The 20792-nt window shown below is 51.0% G+C and overlaps 1 protein-coding gene across 1 annotated transcript in view; it reads right to left on the bottom strand.

Moving 5' to 3' along the window:
• Nucleotides 1-20792, bottom strand: part of ABCA3 (ATP binding cassette subfamily A member 3) — a 59623-nt gene that overhangs the window by 17392 nt on the left and 21439 nt on the right. The window contains exons 9-19 of the mRNA XM_039491665.1: nucleotides 20134-20315; nucleotides 18293-18439; nucleotides 16192-16321; nucleotides 13870-14024; nucleotides 12298-12453; nucleotides 8597-8807; nucleotides 7196-7346; nucleotides 5706-5804; nucleotides 4479-4671; nucleotides 2374-2677; nucleotides 733-1006 (exon numbers count right to left, since the gene is read on the bottom strand). Coding sequence (XP_039347599.1) covers nucleotides 733-1006; nucleotides 2374-2677; nucleotides 4479-4671; nucleotides 5706-5804; nucleotides 7196-7346; nucleotides 8597-8807; nucleotides 12298-12453; nucleotides 13870-14024; nucleotides 16192-16321; nucleotides 18293-18439; nucleotides 20134-20315 — 2002 coding nt within the window. The remainder of the gene's footprint in view (nucleotides 1-732; nucleotides 1007-2373; nucleotides 2678-4478; nucleotides 4672-5705; nucleotides 5805-7195; nucleotides 7347-8596; nucleotides 8808-12297; nucleotides 12454-13869; nucleotides 14025-16191; nucleotides 16322-18292; nucleotides 18440-20133; nucleotides 20316-20792) is intronic.

Here is a 20792-nt window from a genome sequence, read left to right as displayed (position 1 = left end):
CAGGCTGCTTTGCCTGTGGAGAGGAGCCATGGGCTGGAAGAGCATAGTGTGCCAAGGTGCCAGCAGAGCTCGAGCAGCCCCTGTCCGCCCCAGGCTCAGCTCAAGGGAGTCAAAACCATGCCCAAGATGTAAGTGAAATAAAAACGAACGAGCACTACAGTAGTAACCCAGTGCCTCTAGCCACAGCTCTCGGAGCACCTGGCAACCATCAGCTAACCCTAACACTCCCTTGTGACATCAGCAGCATGATCCTCTGGGAGGAGAGGGGAGTCAAGGCACAGACAAGCGCGGTACAACATGGCTGAAAGTGGGCATCTCCACTGACAAGTACCTGCCTTTAGACACCTACAGCCTGACTTCCCAAGGTGTTCGTCAGCTCCATCGACCACAGCAGGAATCCTGGGCCCTCAGCGCCTCCGAAAACCAGGCTCTAGGTGTCTAGAGACAGACTCAGCCACTGAGACACCCACTTTTGGCTATTTGGGTTTACATGACCTTGGGTGAGGTCACGCAGCAAGTCTGTAGCACAACTGGAAACAGTGCCCTGATCCCCTGACTCCCAGGCCTGTGCTCTTGCCTGAGATAATACTCCCAGTTTTGGGAAATTCTGCACGGGACCCTCAGCTGGTGCAAGTTAGCGTGGCTGGATGGAACTAGGCCTATTCACTCCAGTTGCCGATCCGGGCCCCTAACCCCTGGCATGAAAGCAAGTAGTAAGGAAGCTGGATGTACTCCATGAGCTGGTCCTTTGCTGTCTCTGTGATGTTCCGGGGCTGGGGATAGTTGGTGACAGTGATGGAAGCATTGGGTCCAGCCAGCAGCCGGAACAGGGCGTTGTCTGCCAGCATCAGTGCAGTGGCGGAGGCATGATACGCCTGGTTGTTGAACAGCGCTGTGACCACCGTGCGGTTTTTGACCTCTTCGAAGGAAGCAGCTGCGATGTAACGTTCGTTGAAAGTTCCGCCCTCCTCCGCCGCTCGGGAGATCAGGTATTCCTCCAGGTCACCTGTGCCAAGCACACCCACTTCGCCATTACAACAGACCCCAGCTCATACCCACGGAACGCACACTAGGGCCTGAGCATAAGAGCAACCACACTCCATCAGAAGTCCACAGGAGCAGGGGAGGCTCCACACCTCAGAGTCCAGCTCTAATACACCCTGACAGGGGAATTAGGTGCAAGGCTTGGCACGCTCCACACTGAAAGAAATTGCATGCTACTCAGGCGGGTGAGTCTTAGGTTTGTGTTGGTGGTTTTTTAATTCAGGAAAAACTCAGAACATACTGCATGGCTCTGCAAATCTCCAGGGCTTGGATAGGACACACAGGACAGGCAACTGATAGATCTAATCAGTGATAGGCTGCTTGCTTAATATAAAACTGAAATGCCCTTTGAAGGGAGCATAGATACTTCTAGTACTTCTATGCTGAGCTAAGTCAAAAGAGGATCACGCCATCCAGAGTTCTTGCTAAGGGATGAACCTACAGGTTGTTATTTAATGTGACAAAAGAAATAGAATAGCAAGTCTACCAATAGTGCAAGCGTGTCAGAGAGATACAGACAGGCCCCCGGGGGCCAAACCTAACAAAGTTGGGGAAGGGTTATTTAAAGAGAGCTGTTTATGGGACAGCCTGTACAGCAATTCCAAGCCTTCCTATAAAGCCAGATTTCCTCGTTTAGAAGCAAGATGCGCTTGTGTTTAACACAGCATTCTGAAAGCAAACACTTTTAAATTAAGTGAACACGCACGCAGAGTCTGGGAAAGCTGAACTAAGTTTAACCCCCTGTTCTCATCTACACGAGGAAACATTTATGCATCTGCAAACAAACATCTACTTGTCTGACAGACGGCAGAGGCTAGCTAAGAGCCAACAGCCTACCTTGAGAAATAATATGGAGAAAATAAGCAGACTATATGCAGACCTGGATACATTTAATGAGCATTAATATGCACACCTTATATTAAGAACATAAAGCCAGTGAATACTGAGGCCAAAACTGAGTTCTGAGCTAATGGAGAAATCTTTTGTCACCCTCCATAAAAAGAATTAACTACCAGAAGTGCTCAGGTTGAAAGGCAGGTGGAAATTGGGAGGTTAAGGTGGAGCTCTGTCTTTAGCATGCCTGCTTAGCGAAATGGTCTAACAGGACAGGATCAGAAATAACCTATGTACTGCATTACCCAGGCCGTTCAGGATACAGTGAGGCTGGAATCTGACTTCCCCGGTGTCTGCTGGCTGCATCACATTGATTCTGCTCAGTTATTCTAGCTGTTCACGATCTTTGGAGCAGGCGACCAGCAGCTCTTATACATATAGCCTGATGCTGTATGACCCCTCCAGAGTAGTAGCCCCATCCCTGGCCTGACCTACCTAGCACCTCCAGGGGCACTTGGCCCTGAGCATCCAGCAGCGCTGCATACTGTTCCGCCAGCCTTGGGGAGATCCTGGATGCCTCGGAGACAGAGAAAGGCACGACAGTCTTGCCATACGGGTCCAGCGTCAGCCTGAGCAGTGCGGAATCTCTCGGCCCGGGGAAGGTCTTGGCAACAACCAGAGCAAGGGTTGTGAAAATCAGAGGCACCAGGAACTGCGCTGCTACCATCTTCCAGTTGCGCCAGCTGTACACTGCCCTCTTCATGAACATGGCATAGAACTGCTGGCAGCACAGGTAGAACTGAGATGGGAGAGAGGGGAGAGGAGGTTTTATTTTGACACCAGCAGACAGCCCAGCAGGACAAGCATGCTAAAACCCATCCCTGCTGGGCCCTTCCTGACCCAGACCATGCTAACTGGACTCACATCAGAGCTCCCACTAGCGATGCTGGCTTCCAGCAAAGCCTGTAAGAAGATTATGGGGGGTTAACAACTTGACTTCTGATGGCAAGGTCAACAATCTGCAACTAACCAACAGGCCACTGTCAGCTTGAGATCCGATCTGTTTTCAGAAGAGTAGCTCCAGACCCCTACCCCCAAGGCCCCAGCCAGTTTTTGTGGTTTTACAACCACCTTGTCTTACTTTTTTCTCTCCTCCTCTGTGGCTTAGTGAAATACACACAGAGAGAAATAGGAGAATGTGGACACACACAGGCTGCATACAGGGTGCTGCTGTAGCTGCACAAAGTGAGAGAAAGATTGTGTCCACTAATCTTCAGTGCTAGGCACAGGCGTGCTACTTGGAACAATGGCAGGGAAAATATTAGATAATTTGCATCTCTTTCAATTGAAAGTGACCCTTTAAACATAACACTTGTAGGGCTGTTGTAGCTGTGTTGGGGGGCCCGAGAGAGCTCGTCCCTTCTACCCAACAGCAGCTGGTCCAACAACAGACATTGTCTCTCCTCTAAATCTAATGCACTTTTAAAAGGGCTGCAGTGGCTATTCCCTCATTTAATGCACAAAATCCACCTAGCAGAGGAAAGACGCCAGAGAGAGGAAATCCGCCTTTAGAATGCTGGAAATATTCAGTGTTAAACATTGAGAAGAGTAAGATCAGGACATCTCAAAAGGAGACAGGAATTCTTGTACTTCCCAGTTAAAGGCTTAAGATGCACACAATCCAGTGATTTCGCTATGGAGGAATTCTGCCTCTTCTCCTATACACCTCAACCCTGGCACAGCAACTAGTGCCAGTCAAATCAGAGAGGTTTCAGAAGGAGAGTGACTGAGACACAGTTCAGATTGCAATTCTGGGCATTTGAAATCGGAAGCAATGGGAATCCAGAGTCAGAGGAGGGGACTAGAATCAGGACTTCTGGTTTTAATTCCTGACTCGGCCACTGACACACTGTGTAACCTTAGGCAAGTCACTTCACCGCTCTGTGCCTCAGTTTTCCCACATGTAAAATAGGGATCCGACACTGACCTGCCTCACAGCTACACAGGTGAAACCAGCCAATCACTGTGCTCTCGAATGAACTCGCACAGAAAAACGATAAAAGACAAAAACTCTCCATCACCCATGGGAGAACACTTCACAAAGCAATCGCTCCACATCTGGCCTCTCAGTCCTCATCCTCCAAGAAAACCTGCACCACACCTTGACAGACATACCTGGGAGCTTAAATTCATAACTTTGGTAGATACTGAAAATCATGGACTCAATAGAGACACTGGTTGTATGTCTCATTACAACAACCTGTAACCCACCTTTTGCCTTATGATTGCAGTGTTGGTTAAATGCCCACTTCATCTTGAATGGTCTCCTGCAACATGTGTTAACTCCTTACTACGCTTAACAATCGGTTCCCCCTTGCATTTAGCTGTGACACAGATTACCTTTCCCAGACCTGAAGAGGAGCCCGGTGTAGCTGGAAAGCATGTCTCTTTCACCAACAGAAGTTGGTCCAATAAAAGATATTACCTGCCCAACCTTGTGTCTTTGTCTCAATACGACAGTTCCCTCCAAACCCCAACCAAGCCAGTGGAGACACTCTCTAGCCTTCCCTACGCCCGGACATTCCTGACGGAGCACTCACCCCTGTGTTCAGTTTGATACTGGAGCAATCCTCCGTGATCAGAGCCCCACTATCATCAGTCATGTCAGTCATTCCACTCAGGCTGCTGGAGTCATCCATGGCCCAGTCGTTGGACCGCCTCTCGTGCTGATACTGCAGGGCAGGGAGTTGGATGGCTTGGATATCCATGCTGGAGTCCACCAGCTTGCCAACCCTGAAACACAAGGAAAAGCAGCCAATGGAAGTCACGCAGGGGACTGAATTTCATGCTGCTACATTAAAACAAAGGAGACTCGTGGGTCAGTGCCAACAACTTGCACTACAGATTGGCCTGAGCCCATACAACCATGCAGGGTTCTAAACGGACAAGCTGAACTCCAGTCCACATGCCCTTTCCCAGCCTAGGTTCATTCCGATTTTTGCCTGATCGACTCATCCCCCCACATATTTCTCTCTCAGCTATTCATTCCCAGTTCAGCCATGAGGAGGAGGGTTCGTGGAAAGGCTTTATACTGTGGAAATGTTGGTCCAGGAGCTTTCAGGGCTCCAAGAGGCTCTTGCGAATGCTGCTTGGATTTTTTTTTTTTTTAAATCTAAGAAAACTGAAGGCGGCTTTGGCCAATCACGTGCTGACTCAAGTGGCATTTCCAGAGAGCCTCCCAATCCAACTTCACAGTGCTCTAAACAGCAGCTTGACTCGGGTCTACCACCAGTGACATCTACAGCTGAAGTGGAAGAGGTCTGTGCTGTGGATCTGAGGGCTGGGGGGTTCAAACACTGTTGATGACTCATACAGAGGTGAAAAATGTATAAAATTGAGTGCAAGGATGCTGGAGTAATTGCCGGAATGACTGGCGATCAGCCGAGTCCCTTCTGGACTTCTGTGACTGACTATGAATGACAGGAATTAGGGCTACATTAAATCTCAGTGATCAGTCATGTAAGAGACGCATGAACCCCAGGAGGGTTCAGTTGTTTCCTTAGAGGTTCCTAGAGTGCCCTTGTTCTCAGTACAGGTTTTACATGTCCACCTCCCACAAGCTATTCTGATCTCATAGCCCCGCTGCAAGGCTCAGATCTGGAAACTTTCCTGAGAGGATAAGGAAGGGGATTGGGTTCACTCATCATGTCACTGCACTGAAACGGATATTGCTGACAGGGGCTCGTATTCGGAGACCCCACCCTTAGTGAGTGGGGGTGTAAGCCTTCCCCACTGGCTATCCGAACGGCTCATCGCGTGATACTCACCTGAGGAAGACCTCCTCCATAGTGGTGACAGAGGCACCATAGCTAGCAATCCCCAGCTCCTCCCGTTTCTGCTCCAGCTCCGTGAACAGCGCCTCAAACCTGTCAGGACAGGGATGGAGTTAGAAGCTGCATTCTGGCTCTTGCTAGAAGCCGGCTCTCCAGTTTCCCTGTGCAGAGAGGCCAGGCAATAGCCAGCCATAGTCGGGATTTCAGGCAGACAGGGTTGTACGGGAATCAAGTCAGCTAAGGGCAAAGAGACCGTCCGGACACTGGCCAAGCGCTGGCATGAGCCAAGGAGCCTGGGTTCCATCGTGCAGCTCCTGCATTCAGTTATGCTTTGGCTCTGGAACAGCTTTTCAGCTCACTCTTTACCCGCCCGCCTTGCAATGGAAGGGTGGTTTGCCCAGCGCACGGTCATCCCATTGCAGCTTCACTAAGCCCCTGTGGAAACGCTAATCCAACAGCATTATATCCCTGTAGCGCCCATGGCAACTAGCCTTACTGTGCGATGACACGGTTCCTGCCCCGAGGAGCTTACAATCCAAGCAGCCCTCCAGCGTCAGAGCCCTGCTGCCCGTTAGCGACAGCACGCCTGGGAACAGCAGGGATCTCCCCCCAGCAGTTGGAGCACTCTGGTGCCTATATCAGACTGCTCTAGCCCTGCCTAACCGGAGGCCGAGGGCTCCAGCACTGAGCACGGAGCTACGCAGCGAAGCTGCTTCCTCAGTCTCTCTTCTGTGCACCTGAGGAGTGACCTGTGTGCCCCATGTCAGGCAGTCTGGTCCGTCTTCTCTAGATACAATAGCTGGGGTGTACCAGAGACCCTCCATCCTAGGAACGCCATGGGCCAATCCAGGGAGAAGCCCTGTTTGGCACTTGGGAATGCTGTGGCAGAGCAACTGAGGAACTTGTCCAGGGTCCCAAAGGGAGTCAGCATCAGCAGGGTCTCCTGGGTCATAATCCTGCACTTTAACCACCAGGCAACTCTGCTCCTCTAGGCAGCCCTTCGCTCGGTAGCTTTGCTTTGACTACTGACAGTTTGCCCAGTTAGTCTGGATTTCGGTCCATGTTAGGTACCTCTGTGGCGCCCATCACCATAGCGTGTGGGAACTCACAGTCTTTAAAGCATCTACCCTCAGCACCCCTGGGAGGCAGGGCAGAACTACTGTTCCCATTGTACAGATAGGAACCGCGGCCCAGCCAGCCTAAGGGACTTGCCCAAGGTCACACAGGAAGTCTGGGACAGAGCAAAGATTTGGACCCAGGCTCCCATGTTGTAGGCTAGTGCCCTAACCACTGGCCCATCTTTCCTCCTACACCTTGCTGGATAACCGAGCAGTGCAGCATAGTTTAGTTCTCTAACGGCTGGCAGGCCTTGTGTGTGGCAGTACTGCCAGAAACTGGGCACTGCAGCTTGGCACCGGATTCGGCACACAGCCATGTAAACAGCAGTGAAGACAGCTATGACAATTGCCAAGAGCAGCTGTTACCTGTGTGTGCTCTCTGTGGGCAGAATGAACGACAGCTCGGCCCCGGCATTGCTCTCCAGGCTGGCATTGGGCACGTACTGACAAATGAGGCGGGAGATCTCTCCGAGGTTACAGTACGGCTCCTTCACCATCACCATGTGGTAGCCGGCACCTGGAGGAGGCCAGGTACAGAAAGGCACCAGTCACAAAGAAAATTTCTTCCACGGCATACCTAGCCTCTCACTGCTGGGGAGAAGACAGGGCCCAGCCTAATGCCACATTACATGGACCTCTACAACCTAATGCCAGGTGGCACCTCGACAGGACCTGAAGAAGTCTCACCTGCCCTCCCCAGCTGGGAGCTGGTGGACGTGACCCCAGGGACTAGCGGATAGTGTTGATCTAGAAGGGAACCCTCAGGAATCCCAGCACCAGAAGGAGTGAAAAACCCTACCAGCCTCACGGTGCCTGCAGTCTCTCGAAAAACACACGAGCATAAGAACGGCCAGACTGGGTCGGACAATGGGCCATCTAGCTCAGCTTCTTCCAACAGTGGTTGGTGCCCGGTGCTTCAGAGGGAATGAACAGAGCTGGGCAATTATCGAGTGATCCATCCCATCATCCAGTCCCAGCATCTGGCACTCAGAGACATGTGGAGCATGAGTCGTGTCCCTGACCATCTTGGCTAATAGACACCTATGGACTATCCTGCATGAACTTACCTATGATGAGGAATATGGGCAGATGACATCTCGAAGAGAGAGAATGGCAAGAGGCAGGGGGAGTGAGTGAACAGGAATACAAAACGACCAGGGGTTTCCTTGGAGTCTCTCCCTCCCCAAGGTGCCTGACAGCAGAGCTCCAAGGGTGGATGTAGCCTCGTGAGCCCATGGGTGCACTACACTAGACCACCGAGGGGGCACCTATCACCTGCAGCAGCACCCCTGCCTCCAGCCCAGTGCTGCAACCCAAGCCTGGCCTGAGGCGGACAGGAGAGAGAGGCCTCCCTGCACTCACCCTGCTGGGGTGGGTCCTGTCCCCTGGCGCTGGGCCCAGCTCCTTCCCTCAGTCTCCCTCTGTCAAGACAATGGGGCAGCTGGGCCAAATCTGAGCGAGTAGTCACAGTGCCACTCAGGTTCGGGCCGGGATCCCGTCTGCCACGATGGAGGGGCAGGCAGCTGTGCCAAACCTGTCACGTGGAGGGGAAGCTGGGCCAAACCTGAGCTGGGGGCCCTGTGCAAGTGCACATTGGTTGATCCAGGCCTGAGTCCTGTGGGTGCAGGGGCATCCACGGACCCTGGCTAAAGCCACCTCTGCAATGTTCCCCTCCCCAGCAGAAAGGCCCTGCAGCACCCCCATGAAGCCTGGAACTCCCTCCTCCTCTGGGCAGATGGAGCGAGGGAGAAGGTGGCCTCTCCATACCATATTTGTGCTTGAGGAAGAGCGAGGACCCGCAGCATTGCAGCTCGCCCTGGGCCATGATGGCGATGCGGTCTCCAAGCAGATCTGCCTCATCCATGAAGTGGGTGGTCAGCAGGATGGTACGGCTGCTCCTCTGGTGCTGGAGGAGGTCCCAGGTGGCCCTGCGGGAGGCTGGGTCCATTCCTGATGTTGGCTCGTCCAGCATCACCACCTGGGCACCAGAGAAGGTCGTCTGTTAGATGGGCCCAAGACAGACCTGGCACTGTGCAGAGGCCTGAGCTGAACACAGCCCTGGCCTGGCAGCTCCGCAAAGACATGGGGAGGGGGGACACAGATAGTTACAACAGGGTCACAGGAGCAACAAGTGGGAAATCAGGGGCGGAATCAGCTCAACATCTTAAATGTCTGTACACAACTGCAAGGCATATGGGGAGCAAACAGGAAGAACTGGCAATATTAGCATATGAGCTAAATAATGACTTAACTGGCAGCAGAGATGTGGTGGGATAAGTCTCATGACTGGACCATTGGTAAAGAGGGGGTGTAGCTCATTCAGGAAGGACAGGCAGGGTAAAAAGAGAAGAGCTTTGCATTATACACCTACAACATGGACACTTGTTCTGAGGTCCAGGAGGAGGTGAGAGGAAGATCATTTGAAAGTCTCTGGGTAAAGAACAAGGGTAAAAAGTAGGGGTGACGTCATGGTAAGGGTCTACTATAGAGCACCAAATCAGGAAGAGGAGGTGGATGAGGCAAAAAACAGAACTATCCAAAGCCCAAGAGCTGGTAGTAATGTGGGACTGGAACTACCCGGACATCTGTTCGGAAAGTAATGTGGCAAAAGACAAACTTTTCAGTAAATATTTGGAGGGTATTGGGGACAAGTTGTTTCTGAATGTGGAGGAAAGAACCAGGCAGACAGCCAGTTTAGCCTTGATTTTGAGCAACAGGGAGGAACCGGTAGTGAATCTGAAGGTGGAAGACAATTTGGGTGAAAGTGATTCACAATTCTAAGGAAAGGAAAGAGTGAAATAGCAGAATAAGGACAATGGACTTTAACAAACTCCGGGAACTGGTAGGTCAGGTCCCATGGGAAGAAAATCTAAGGGATAAAGAAGTTCAGGACAGCTGGCAGTATCTCATGGAGATAGCTGCAAACTATCCTGATGCAAGGAGGGAAAATAGGAAGAGGCCAATATGGCTGCGTCAGGAGCTCTTTCATAATCTAAATATAAAAAAGGAATCCTACAGGAAGTGGAAAGATGACGACTTGCTAAGGAGGAGTACGAAAGAACAGCACAAGCACATACGGACAAAATCAGAACAGTTAGCCACAAAATGAGTTACACCTAGCAAGGGACATAAAAGGCATTAAATACATTATCGGAAGGAAAAAGAGGAAAGAAAGTGTAGGACCTCTACATAGTAGGGAAGGAAAGCTAATAACTGATGACATCAAGAAGGCCGAGGTGTTTAATGCCTGCTTTGCTTCAGTCTTCACTACAAAGGTTAATGATGACCAGATATTCAACATAATTAATATTAACAACAAGGGGGGAGGAATGCAGGCCAAAATAGGGAAAGAACAGGTTAAGGAATCTTTAGTTAAGTTAGATGTATTCACTTCAGCACAGCCTGATGAAATTCATCCTAGGGCACTTATGGAACTAGCTGAAGCAATCTCGGAGCCATTAGCAATTATCTTTGAGAATACATGGACAACAGGTGAAGTCCCAGAGGACGGGAGGAGAGCAAACATAGTACCTGTAGTTAAAACAGGGGACAAAGAGGACCTGAGGAATACACACCAGTCAGCCGTACTTCAATCCCTGGAAAGATACTGGAACATATTACTCAACAATCAATTTGTAAGCACCTAGGGGATAACGGCGTTATAAGGAATAGCCAACACGGAGTTGTTAAGAACAAATCATGCCAAACCAACCTAATTGCCTTCTTAGACAGGGTTACTGGCTTAGTGGAAGGAGGAAGCAGTAGATGTGATATATCTTCACTTTTAGTTAAGTTTTTGACCCAGTCCCACATCACAGTCTCATAAGCAAACTAGAGAAACAGTCTAGATGAAATTACTATAAGGTGGGTGCACAACTGGTTGAAAGACTGTACTCAAAGAGTCGTTATCAATGGTACATTGTCAAAATGGGAGGACATATCTAATGGGGTCATGTAGGAGTCAGTCCTGGGTTGGGTACTATGCAATATTCTCATTAATGACTTGGATAATGGAGTGGAGAGGATGCTTATAACATTTGCAGATAACACCAAGCTAGGAGGGGTTGCAAGCACTTTGGAGGACAGGATTGGAATTTGAGACGACCTTGACAAATTGAAGAATTGGTCTGAAATCAACAAGATGAAATTAAATAAAGACAAGTGCAAATTATTACACTTAGAAAGGAAAAATCAAATACCCAGCTACAAAGTGGGGAATCGGCAGTAAGGAAAGGATCTGGGAGTTACAGAGGATCACAAGTTGAATATAAATCAACAGTGTGATGCAGGTGTGAAAAAGGTTAATAGCAGTCTGGGGTGTATTAACAGGAATGTTGCATGTAAGACACGGGAGGTAACTGTCCTGCTCTACTCAGCGCTGGTGAGGCCTCAGCTGGCGTCCTGTGTCCTGTTCTGGGCTCCACACTTTAGGAAAGATTGGGACAAATTGGAGACTCCACAGGAGAACAATAGAATTAAAAAAGGTTTAGAAAATGTGTCCTAAGAGAAAAGGTTAAAACCTGGGTATGTTTAGTCTTGAAAAAAAGACGACTGAGGGGGGACCTAAGAACAGTCTTCAAATGTGTTAAGGGCTGTTACCAAGAGGACTGTGATCAATTGTTCTCCTGTCCATTCAAGGTAGGACAAGTAGTAATGGGCTTAGTCTGCAGCCTGGGAGCTTTAGGTTAGACATGAGGGGAAACTTTCTAGCTACAAGGGCAGTTGGGCTCTGGAACAGGTTTCCACGGTAGTTGTGGAATCCCCGTCATTGGAGGCTTTAAGAACCAGTAGGACAAACACCTGCCAGGGATGGCCTACGAGATTTGTGTGGCCCTTCCTCAGTGCAGGGGGCTGGAATTCATGATTACTTAAGGTCCCATCCATCCCGTTTCCATGATTCTGTGGCCCGCAGGGATCTGCAAGGCCTGGGCTGAACGCATCCCTGAGCTAGCAGCTCTGAACAGACACGGCACAGCACAGAGGGATGTCCCCAGCCTGGGCTGAACACAGCTCTGCACAAGTCTGTAATGGGCACAGTGGAGGGACCAACTGCCACACACTCGGCTGCCCCACCAGTCTAGACGCTGTCGGTGCCAACCTTGGCGCTAGTCTGGAAAAGGCAGCCCGGCCTCCTGCCTTCCATTCTGGGGGCACCGGACTCCCCGCCCCCCAACACGTGCCGTTCCAACAACCCTCCTGACTCACAAGGGGAGGGGCAGCCTTTGGCGAGCTCAGCGCCCATCCTGCTCCAGCAGGCCGGGGCCAGGCACAGGTGGCAGCAGCAGTTTGCCACAGCCCTTTCCCCAGAGAGCCCTCTGCTATAGCCACTGAATGACACAGCCTCCTTGTGCCCTTGAGATCACCAGTGCACTTCCAGGTGGCAGAGCAGGAGGGGCTTGGGACCAGCCACTCTGCCAGGGAGCTCCCTCACTAGCACTCCAGCCGCTGGGCTCCACAGGGCCACCTGCCTTGGAGTCCCCGATGAGCGCGATGCCGATGGACAGCTTGCGTTTCATGCCCCCGGACAGTGACTTCGACAAGGAGCAGCGCTTCTCCTCCAGGTTCAGCAGCCTCACAATGCGGTCAATCTCCTCCGGGCACTTCAGCGAGGGGTAGCCCTTCAGCTGGCAGACAAGGTGAAGTAAGGGTTAACGGTTAAGAAAGCAAACCCAGCAGGGATGAACCTGACACAAGCAGGCAGGAAAGCCCCTATGCAAGGGGCCTTGTTCACTCAGCTCCTGGGTGTAAGGACATGCCTCATACTCCCTCTCTACCCACGCTTCTGCATTAACCAGGAATGCAAAGTCAGGAGAAGGGGAAGAAGTTAACCGCTCATCTCCTGCCACAGAGTGAATCCTTTCCCGCAGGAATCTCTGGATCAGACCCTTCCTGTCCCCTGGGAGAGGCCATGCTGCTCTGGCACAGCCAGTCCCAGCGGCTGCCCCAACGCGACAGCCTTAATGGGATTCCTAGGGGCTAAATCCCAGCTGGGTTTGCAGAGAGCCAGCCAAGAGGGACACCCTGAGCTGAGCTATTGGAGTCTTTGCTTAGCTTGGCTGAACCAGAAGCTTACGACTAAGGCCAAAGACAGGAGAAAAAGGGGGCGGGGAGTGGTTCTGCTTGGACTGCGCTGCTTGCAACTCTCCTTCTAGCCACCCAGTCTCCAGTCCAGTAACCCTCCGCCCCCAGCAGGCTGGGAAATCGGACAGCAAGATGTCTCAGTGAGAGAGCATCCCTGGAGCCGCTCCGCCAGGGACTCTGCTGCTCTCTCAGGTCTTCTAGAGCTGCAGCGCTACATGGGAAAAGGCCCCCAAATGCAAATGAGCATGTGGGGGAAGCCCCATTCCCTTCAGAATTTAACAAGGACCATGGTCTGCCCTGGATGGTGAGTTCAGCTCATCCTGCCTCATTTGCACAGAGCTACAAGGAGGGAAGGGAATTTGGACTCAACAGAATAGCTGGCAGGCATCCAAGAGTAGTTAGGTGCTACGCACCCATCCACGGTCTCTCATATCGATGACCAAGGAAGCAAACTTCCCAATCGCTCTCTCATACACTCTACAACATTTCACAGGCCATAGGCTTGTCCACCTGCTGAGTTGCAGCAGCATAACTTGGTGTCATTATAATCTGGTGCGCGCCCCAGTTTAAATCCAACTCTTTTGGATTAGCTGAAATGGATCAGCTACAGGTTTAAGATAAACTGGACGGAATAAGCTATTCAAACCAAAGACAGTGCTTTTGCAGGGTTTGCACCTGTTCAACCAAACCAGCTGCAAGCTGGCATGTAGATAGCCCCAGTATGGATAGAAAATTAAAGGATAAACATTATTTTCTATTATTTGTATGAAAAGTATAAACATCAGTGTTCAGTGCAGGGGGCACGCAGGAGTAACATGGCGCTACATTACTGACTGCAACTGCTGTGCCCAGCCCAGAGCTACCGGCCACCATTATGCTACTGAGACACCAACGCTTCTGCAGGCACAGTGAGGCCCCTGGCCTCTTCCCTCCCAGGACGCCGCATGTCCTCCGCTCACCCCAGAGTAGAAGTACAGGTGCTCTGCCACTGTCATGTTGTCAAACAGAACGTCATGCTGGGGACACAGACCCAGACTCCTTCGGATCAGAACCATGTCCCGGGAGATCTCGTAGCCGCTGATGTAAGCCTGGCCGCTTGTGGGAGGATACAGACCTAGGAGGTGACAACCACATGTAGGTAAGAGCAGTGAGGTGCCAGGGCCCTGTCTCCTCCCAGCCCGCACTGAAGCCCTCAGCTCCCAAGCCCTGTGGGTTTCCCACATCCCTCGCCCTAGGCTGACTAACCTTCACTTTAGCCACTGTGCTTCGAAGAACTGAATGGGGCTCCCCTTAGAGTCACTCTGTACCACCCCTTAATTAGCTTCTTCCCTCTATCCTGACGGAGCTGATTTCACAGAGCTCCCAGAATGGCCTGAGCAGGGAGAGAGACAGATGGGTGGGGATGTGAACCAATGTCTGCCATGCAGCAGTGCACAGCCCCTGGCCCCCACCTCTTGAAATCCCCTTCAAAGCCAATGACGTCTCAGTCCTGGCTTGGCTGCATAGCCTTGATCAGCCAGCAAAGCGCGCTGCTGCAGGGAGAGGGACGACTCACTGCAGGGACCAGGAATTCACTCCTCCCTTTGCATAACTGGCAGGGGTTGTGCTATCCTCAGATACATCAGCTATTGGCTGCTACAGGAGGCAGGATACCAGACTGGCTGAACCAATGGTCTGATCTGGCCTGGCAAGTCCTATGCCCCACACACTGCTGAGAGCCACATGAAGGGTGGGCCAACCCGGGGAATTCAGCCATCAAGCAAGAGAGCCTGGCTGAGATTCCCACATTTTATCTTCTGGTTCTTGCGGCAGCAGAGGCAGGCCCCATGAGGAGGAGAAAGGGGCCACATGTCACCCCACAGCTCCCTGAATTGTCAAGAGCCTCTCATTTCCAGATAGCCATTTGCTGTGCAATAGCAACGGTCTATCGTTCTGTGGCATTCACCAAGGCGTCGCACAGGAAAACGAGGAGGTATGTGGAAGCAGGGTGTACAAAGGAACAGGCCAGGGCAAAATACAACAGCTCACCTCTTTGTAATAGGACAGACATGGAGAAGTGCATAGAACAACTTTTAGACTTCAAACAGGCTTTTGATAGCACTTAGCAGCAAGGGGCATGGTGAGTTAGGAGAACGTATAGCACCCCAGAGAAACTGATCAAGTTGAGAGGAAAAAAATCTACAGCAAGTTGCTGAGTGCGGTGAGAGTTGACAAGAAGCTGATGGAGCGGGTCAGGATAACCACAGGAACGAGAGAAGGGCGCACGCTAATCGGCAGGTTTGTTCCACTCGATACTGGAAGCAGTATAGGCTGTAGCCCTGAGAGAAGTCACGTTGTATGGGAGGACTGAGAATAACGCACAGACAATATTGCTCCCCTCCCCCACCAGCACTGACCAAGGAAGATTTACAAAGAACAGCTGACAAGGCCGACTGGGAAAGTAGAAAATTTGGATGTAAGATCAGCATGGAGAAGACAAAAAAAAAATATGGCAATTGGAAGACAGGAGGAAAAGGTAAAGATCAAAGTCAGAGACAAAGAACTAGAACATCTGGGAAATCTTGTGTGCCTTGGAGGACTAGGAGTGGAGAATGGGAATTGTTACAATGACACAAAAAGACTTGGAGTAACAGCTACTGCATTCAGAAAACTGCAAGATCTGGAAGGCTAAAGACATTTTGATGAACACTACCGTGTGGGTTGGAATGCTGGAGTCTGAGGAAAGCTGACAAACAAGATTTTGACTGCAGAAATGAACTGGCTGAGGGGAACGCTGAGAGCTTTGAGGCTGCAGAAAATTAAAAATGCAGTGATAAGAAAATGTAGAGGGCAAGAAATAATGCCGTTGCAGAGGGTTCAAGAAAGACAACTGCGATGGTTTAGACGTGTCACAGATGGACTTGGAATAGATACTGCGTAGGGTGACACATACCAGAGCATAAAGGACTCGGAACAGAGGGAGACTGAGGATGCATAGGACAGACACGGTGAAGAAAGGTTTAAAGATGAATGAAGCTGGTACAAGGTAGAAAGCAGTGAAAAGATTTCATTCGGCTGGCGGATGGGAACCAAAGAAGAAGAGTCGATTGTGCTGCAGTAGTCACAGGATGCTGCTTTGGGGATGGATCAGACACCAGGAGAGAGTCCAGGCACCTCAGCAGATGGTTATGCTCCAAAGCAAGATACAACCCTGCACCAGGAAACGCGCTGTCACCCGGGCACGCTCAGCCATATCCACCGTGCTGCAGTGCGCCTGCCCCTGGATGGCCTGGGGGCTGTACCTGTGAGCATGGACAGGGTGGTCGTCTTCCCAGCACCGTTGTGTCCCAGAAGGACAGTGATCTGCCCCTCATACATGTTCAGGGTCAAGTCCCTTACTGCCTCCTTGGTCTTGCTCCCCACTTTGAACACCTGCAGAAGCAGAGAGAGAAGCCGAGTATTAGAAAGAAACACACATTCATCTTGCCTATCCATTGCACCCTTCATCCCACAGCACGTACAAGAGACCACCTCCTGATGAGGCCACCTCACGTCTTAGGAGACCACCCCTAAGTGTGACTAAGCAGAGCAATTTCAAATCTACAACATTATGCAGCCAGTGTATGCAGATCCCTTGAGTGGCTATGTTAAAATGTTGGGTTTCTCCATATGCACGGACAGATTGTTTTATCCCACTGCAAAAATGCTACCACCCATGGTGAGAGCCTTGGCTACTGGTTAACAACGCCCAGCTATAATCTACTCAGGAAGATGGCAGCCTATTGAAATGGGAGCTATGGTTAGGCAGTTTTTAAAATATAAGAGAGGGCAATTCAGACCCCTGGGGAAGGACAGGTGTGCCCCAAATCCCCCAAGCCCATGTCATGGCCACCAGCCTATAGGCAGATGTCTTTTCAGCATCCATCAATCCCATGCCATCAGCTACAGGGATCTGGTGTAGATCAACACTTCCTGTCCCTCCTCAGCATGCGTAGCCAGACAATCAGCAAGGGCCTAGGAATCCAACCTGATCCATTGTTTAAAAGCCCAAAGCCCATGTAATGAGGGGGTTTACCCAGCAGCTTGCGTGTCACGCATGGAGCTGGATGATGGGTGATCCAGGCCAAACGCACAGTACACACGGACAGTACAGAACGGGCTGCGGTCCCTACGGTGGGGGTGGTTTAACAGTAGGTGATTGCAGAAGGGAGGAAAGGAGGGAGCTAGCTTGATATCTGTTAATTGATGCGTCGGGCATAGAGGCAGAAAGACGTCAGGAGAGGGCAAAAGGAAGGACTGCTCAGTGCAACCGGGATGCATGCCCACTGGGAGCTCAGTGCGCATAGCTAGCATGGCAGTAGCCCATCCCCATAGCAGCACAGGACCCACTGAATGCCAGGAGGGGTTTTTTGCATGCATGGCTGCTGCAGCTACACCCCAGCCTTCGAACTCTTTTTTGACAGAGGAGTTGTATGCAGCCCTGTGCTCTGGTGCCACTGCTCCAGGTAGGGGAAGGGAATGGGTCTGAAGCACGAGGAGCCCCACTGATGTCTTCTAGGGACTCCAAAGTCATTCCCTGCAATCCCCATGGCTCATGAAAGTGACAGACTCCAAACCTATGTTAAGTTCTCCTCACACCTTCTATGGGTCATCTCAATTATCACTTCAAAAAAATTTTTTCTCCCGCTGATGCATACTTCCACCTTTTCATGTTCTCTGTATGTATAAATATCTCTTGTCTGTGTGTTCCATTCTATGCATCCGAAGAAGTGAGCTGTAGCCCACGAAAGCTTATGCTGAAATAAATTTGTTAGTCTCTAAGGTGCCACAAGTACTCCTGTTCTTTTTGCGGATACAGACTAACACGGCTGCTACTCTGAAAAAAGACTCCAAACCATTAGCCCTGGTCTACACTTAAAATGTAGATCGAGCTAGGTATATCGCTCAGGGGTGTGAATTAAGTGCTGTAGTTAAACTGAACTAACTCCCAAACTAGCTGCAGCCAGGTCGATGAAAGAATTCTTCTACCAACCAAGCTACCGCTGCTTGGGGAGGTGGATTACAGACACTGATGGAAAACCCCTTCCATTGGTTAAGGAAGCGTCTACACTACTGTGCTACAGCAGCATAGCTACAGCACTTTCACCAGTAGTGTAGACATGCCCCCAGAGGCTGTTGCAGGGGGTGGGGGAGAAGGGAGGGAAAGAGCTGAGTCACCCCATCCTTAGCATTGCTACTAGCTATTCCTGTCTGAAATTGCATTACCCATGCCAGCACGGATCTATCTGGTGCCAGACTCTTCCTGCTGGGGGGGGATCTCTACAGCTTGCTCCAAAGACCTGCAATGTGTTGCTGTCAGATTGTCCCTGCTTGCTGGGCAGGGGCTGGTATGGGGGACTTTACCTTGGAGAGGTGCTTTATTTTGATCCCCGACACCAGATCAGCAGGCTCTTCCTCAATGTACTGGCTTTTCAGGGCCTTCTCTGGGTCCTCCTCTTCCTCCTTCTCTTTCCCCAGGACGGTTCTGGGAGTCCCACACCAGTATGAGGGCTAAGAGGAAAGACACAGAGAGAGTGAAAGTAGTCCAGCTGCCGTGCACAGCAACCTTCCCTCCCGTCCACCAGCATAACCCAGATGGGATTCGTTCTGCCACAGCTCACGCCGATACATCCCGTACATGGAGCCGTACAGAGCACTGGCAAAGAGACAGACACGTCATACAGAGATGCCCATTGGACACACCTCAGACAGGCTTTAGAAATACTCCTTCTTGCAAATCAGCACTTCACAGGATCCAGCTAGGAATGGAGCGTCTCTAACACAACAGAAGCCCTGGGCCATGAAATCCCCTCTCTCCCCACCCCAAAGGGGAGCCCCCTGATTTTCTCAAGACTCCCAGGGGAGCCTCTGACTCTACTGACAGCCGTTTTCGAAAGAAAAGGCATCAGAAGAATTAATTCACTGCTCCACTGATGCACTCTAGCTTCCAAGAAGGCAGTTTTAGTGCACCTGTAATCAAAAGTAGAGCACTGACAGGTAGATCAACCACTGGCTGAAAGCTCTTGCCCTTACACGCTGGTCCTTCTGGTTCTAGCCAGAAATCCCTCATTGACGCTAATATTAGCGCACATCATCATCATGAAGGTAGTCATTCTTATAGCGGTCATCATCATGGAGATGACAGCAGCACAAGGACCCCAAGCACCACCCACCTAGCATGATATTGGCCAAGGAATGTACCAAGTGGAACACCAGCTCCCCAAGGCAGGGGGTTGGGCCAGTGAGAGTGTGGGGGTGCAATCAGGGCTGCTCAGAGGGTTGTCACTTACTCTTCAATCTCCCACTGCACATCATCCTCCCTGCCCATGCAACAATTTCAAACACACTAAGTGAAAGGAGCCATGAACTTCCACTAGTCAGAGGCTGCAATCACTCTAGTCACTGGGGGAGCCATGCTCTCAGGACCTAGAGGGCCACTCAGGGTCTTAGCTGGAGGGAGAGGCCTGACTCCACTCCCATATTTGGCTCTCCTGCCTGCTACAGCAACCCTCTGCCTGCCACACGAGTGGGCCTGACCCATTCCATGCTGCAGGGGAAAGTGTCAAAAGTCATCGCACCAGGTTACTGTTTCCTGATCCAAAGGGTCTTGGCACTCCCTGTGCTTTCCAGCAGTCCATAGCACAACCTGCCAAGCAGAGAGCTGGCTCCTGAGCCCCACACAGGTATCCTAGAGGAACACGCTCGGCTCTGTGTGCTCCCACCTGCCCTACAGAGCCAGGCACTAAAATGAAAGCATGCTGGGATGTGGATTTGGGGGCAAAAGAAACCACCACCATGCCTGGTGGCCCTGTACCACCTGCTCTTGTATGGAGCCTGCCAGGTTTCAAACTCATGTGGCTGCTCTCTAAGCCTTAACGTAGGTGTTTGGGGTGTGGTGACATGACTCGCAGCATCACATGTGCCAATAAACCCCAGCCCGAAGATCTAAAGCCAAGACCTGGAGAGCGCATTTGGCTCTCAGTGCAAGGCTCCTCAGATATAAGGCAGCACAGGGCTTTAGCTGGCACAGATGCTGAGACTAAGCCCAGAAGAAACCATTGCAATCGCTGTCTGACCTCCTGCATAACAGGGCAGAGAATTCCTATTTAAGCCCCATTATAATAAACACTCTGGGTGTGAGAGCAGAATCCCTGCATTTCATCTCAGACGTTGCCAGCGACGGAGCGCGCAGCAGCGGTGCTCACCGTCAAGAAGAAGTACCACGGCTGCGGCACGCCATACTCCCCTGGGAAGACAGCCTCCACGTACCAGGCCACCAGGCCATAGAGGACAGAGTCCAACAGCAGCATCCCCAGCACCTGTGCAAAGGTGAAGTTATCATCCACGCTGACTGGCTTCATGAGGTCCTGCCACTGAACGCCGGTCCCTGAAAGCACACAAGATGGTGTTTGCGTCTGCCAATGTGCAGCCACAGTATGTAACACATCGGAACTCCCCACCCGCAGGCTGGGAGAATATATACAGCGGTGCACGTTCTCTGGGACTGTGAAATAAGGGATCACAACACAAATTTGCTGCTAGCACACTGTGTACATGTGTGTGGCAGGGGGATAGAAAACACATCTGAAAGCAAGACACGATAAATATGTTTAGCACATGCCTGTAACTTATTGTGTGATTTAATTTACAAAGATCTGCAAAAATGTGTTGGCTAAATACCTACATTACTGCATGACCTTGTTCTCAGCAGCTTGTTCTATTCCTTCCCCCCCCGGCCCCCCGAGTATGGCTTAAAAAACTCCACCTGTGCTAGGAATCAAATAATTGCTAAAAACGTTGTTCCAGTACAGGACACCCGAGCTGGCAAAGAAAATATTCAGTGCTGGCATAGATCAGTCCACCC

The sequence above is a fragment of the Mauremys reevesii genome, linkage group 10 (assembly GCF_016161935.1).
Source record: "Mauremys reevesii isolate NIE-2019 linkage group 10, ASM1616193v1, whole genome shotgun sequence".
Lineage (NCBI taxonomy): Eukaryota > Metazoa > Chordata > Testudines > Geoemydidae > Mauremys > Mauremys reevesii.
The sequence above is the reverse complement of the archived record's forward strand: the minus strand, read 5'-3'. Positions and strand labels throughout refer to the sequence as shown.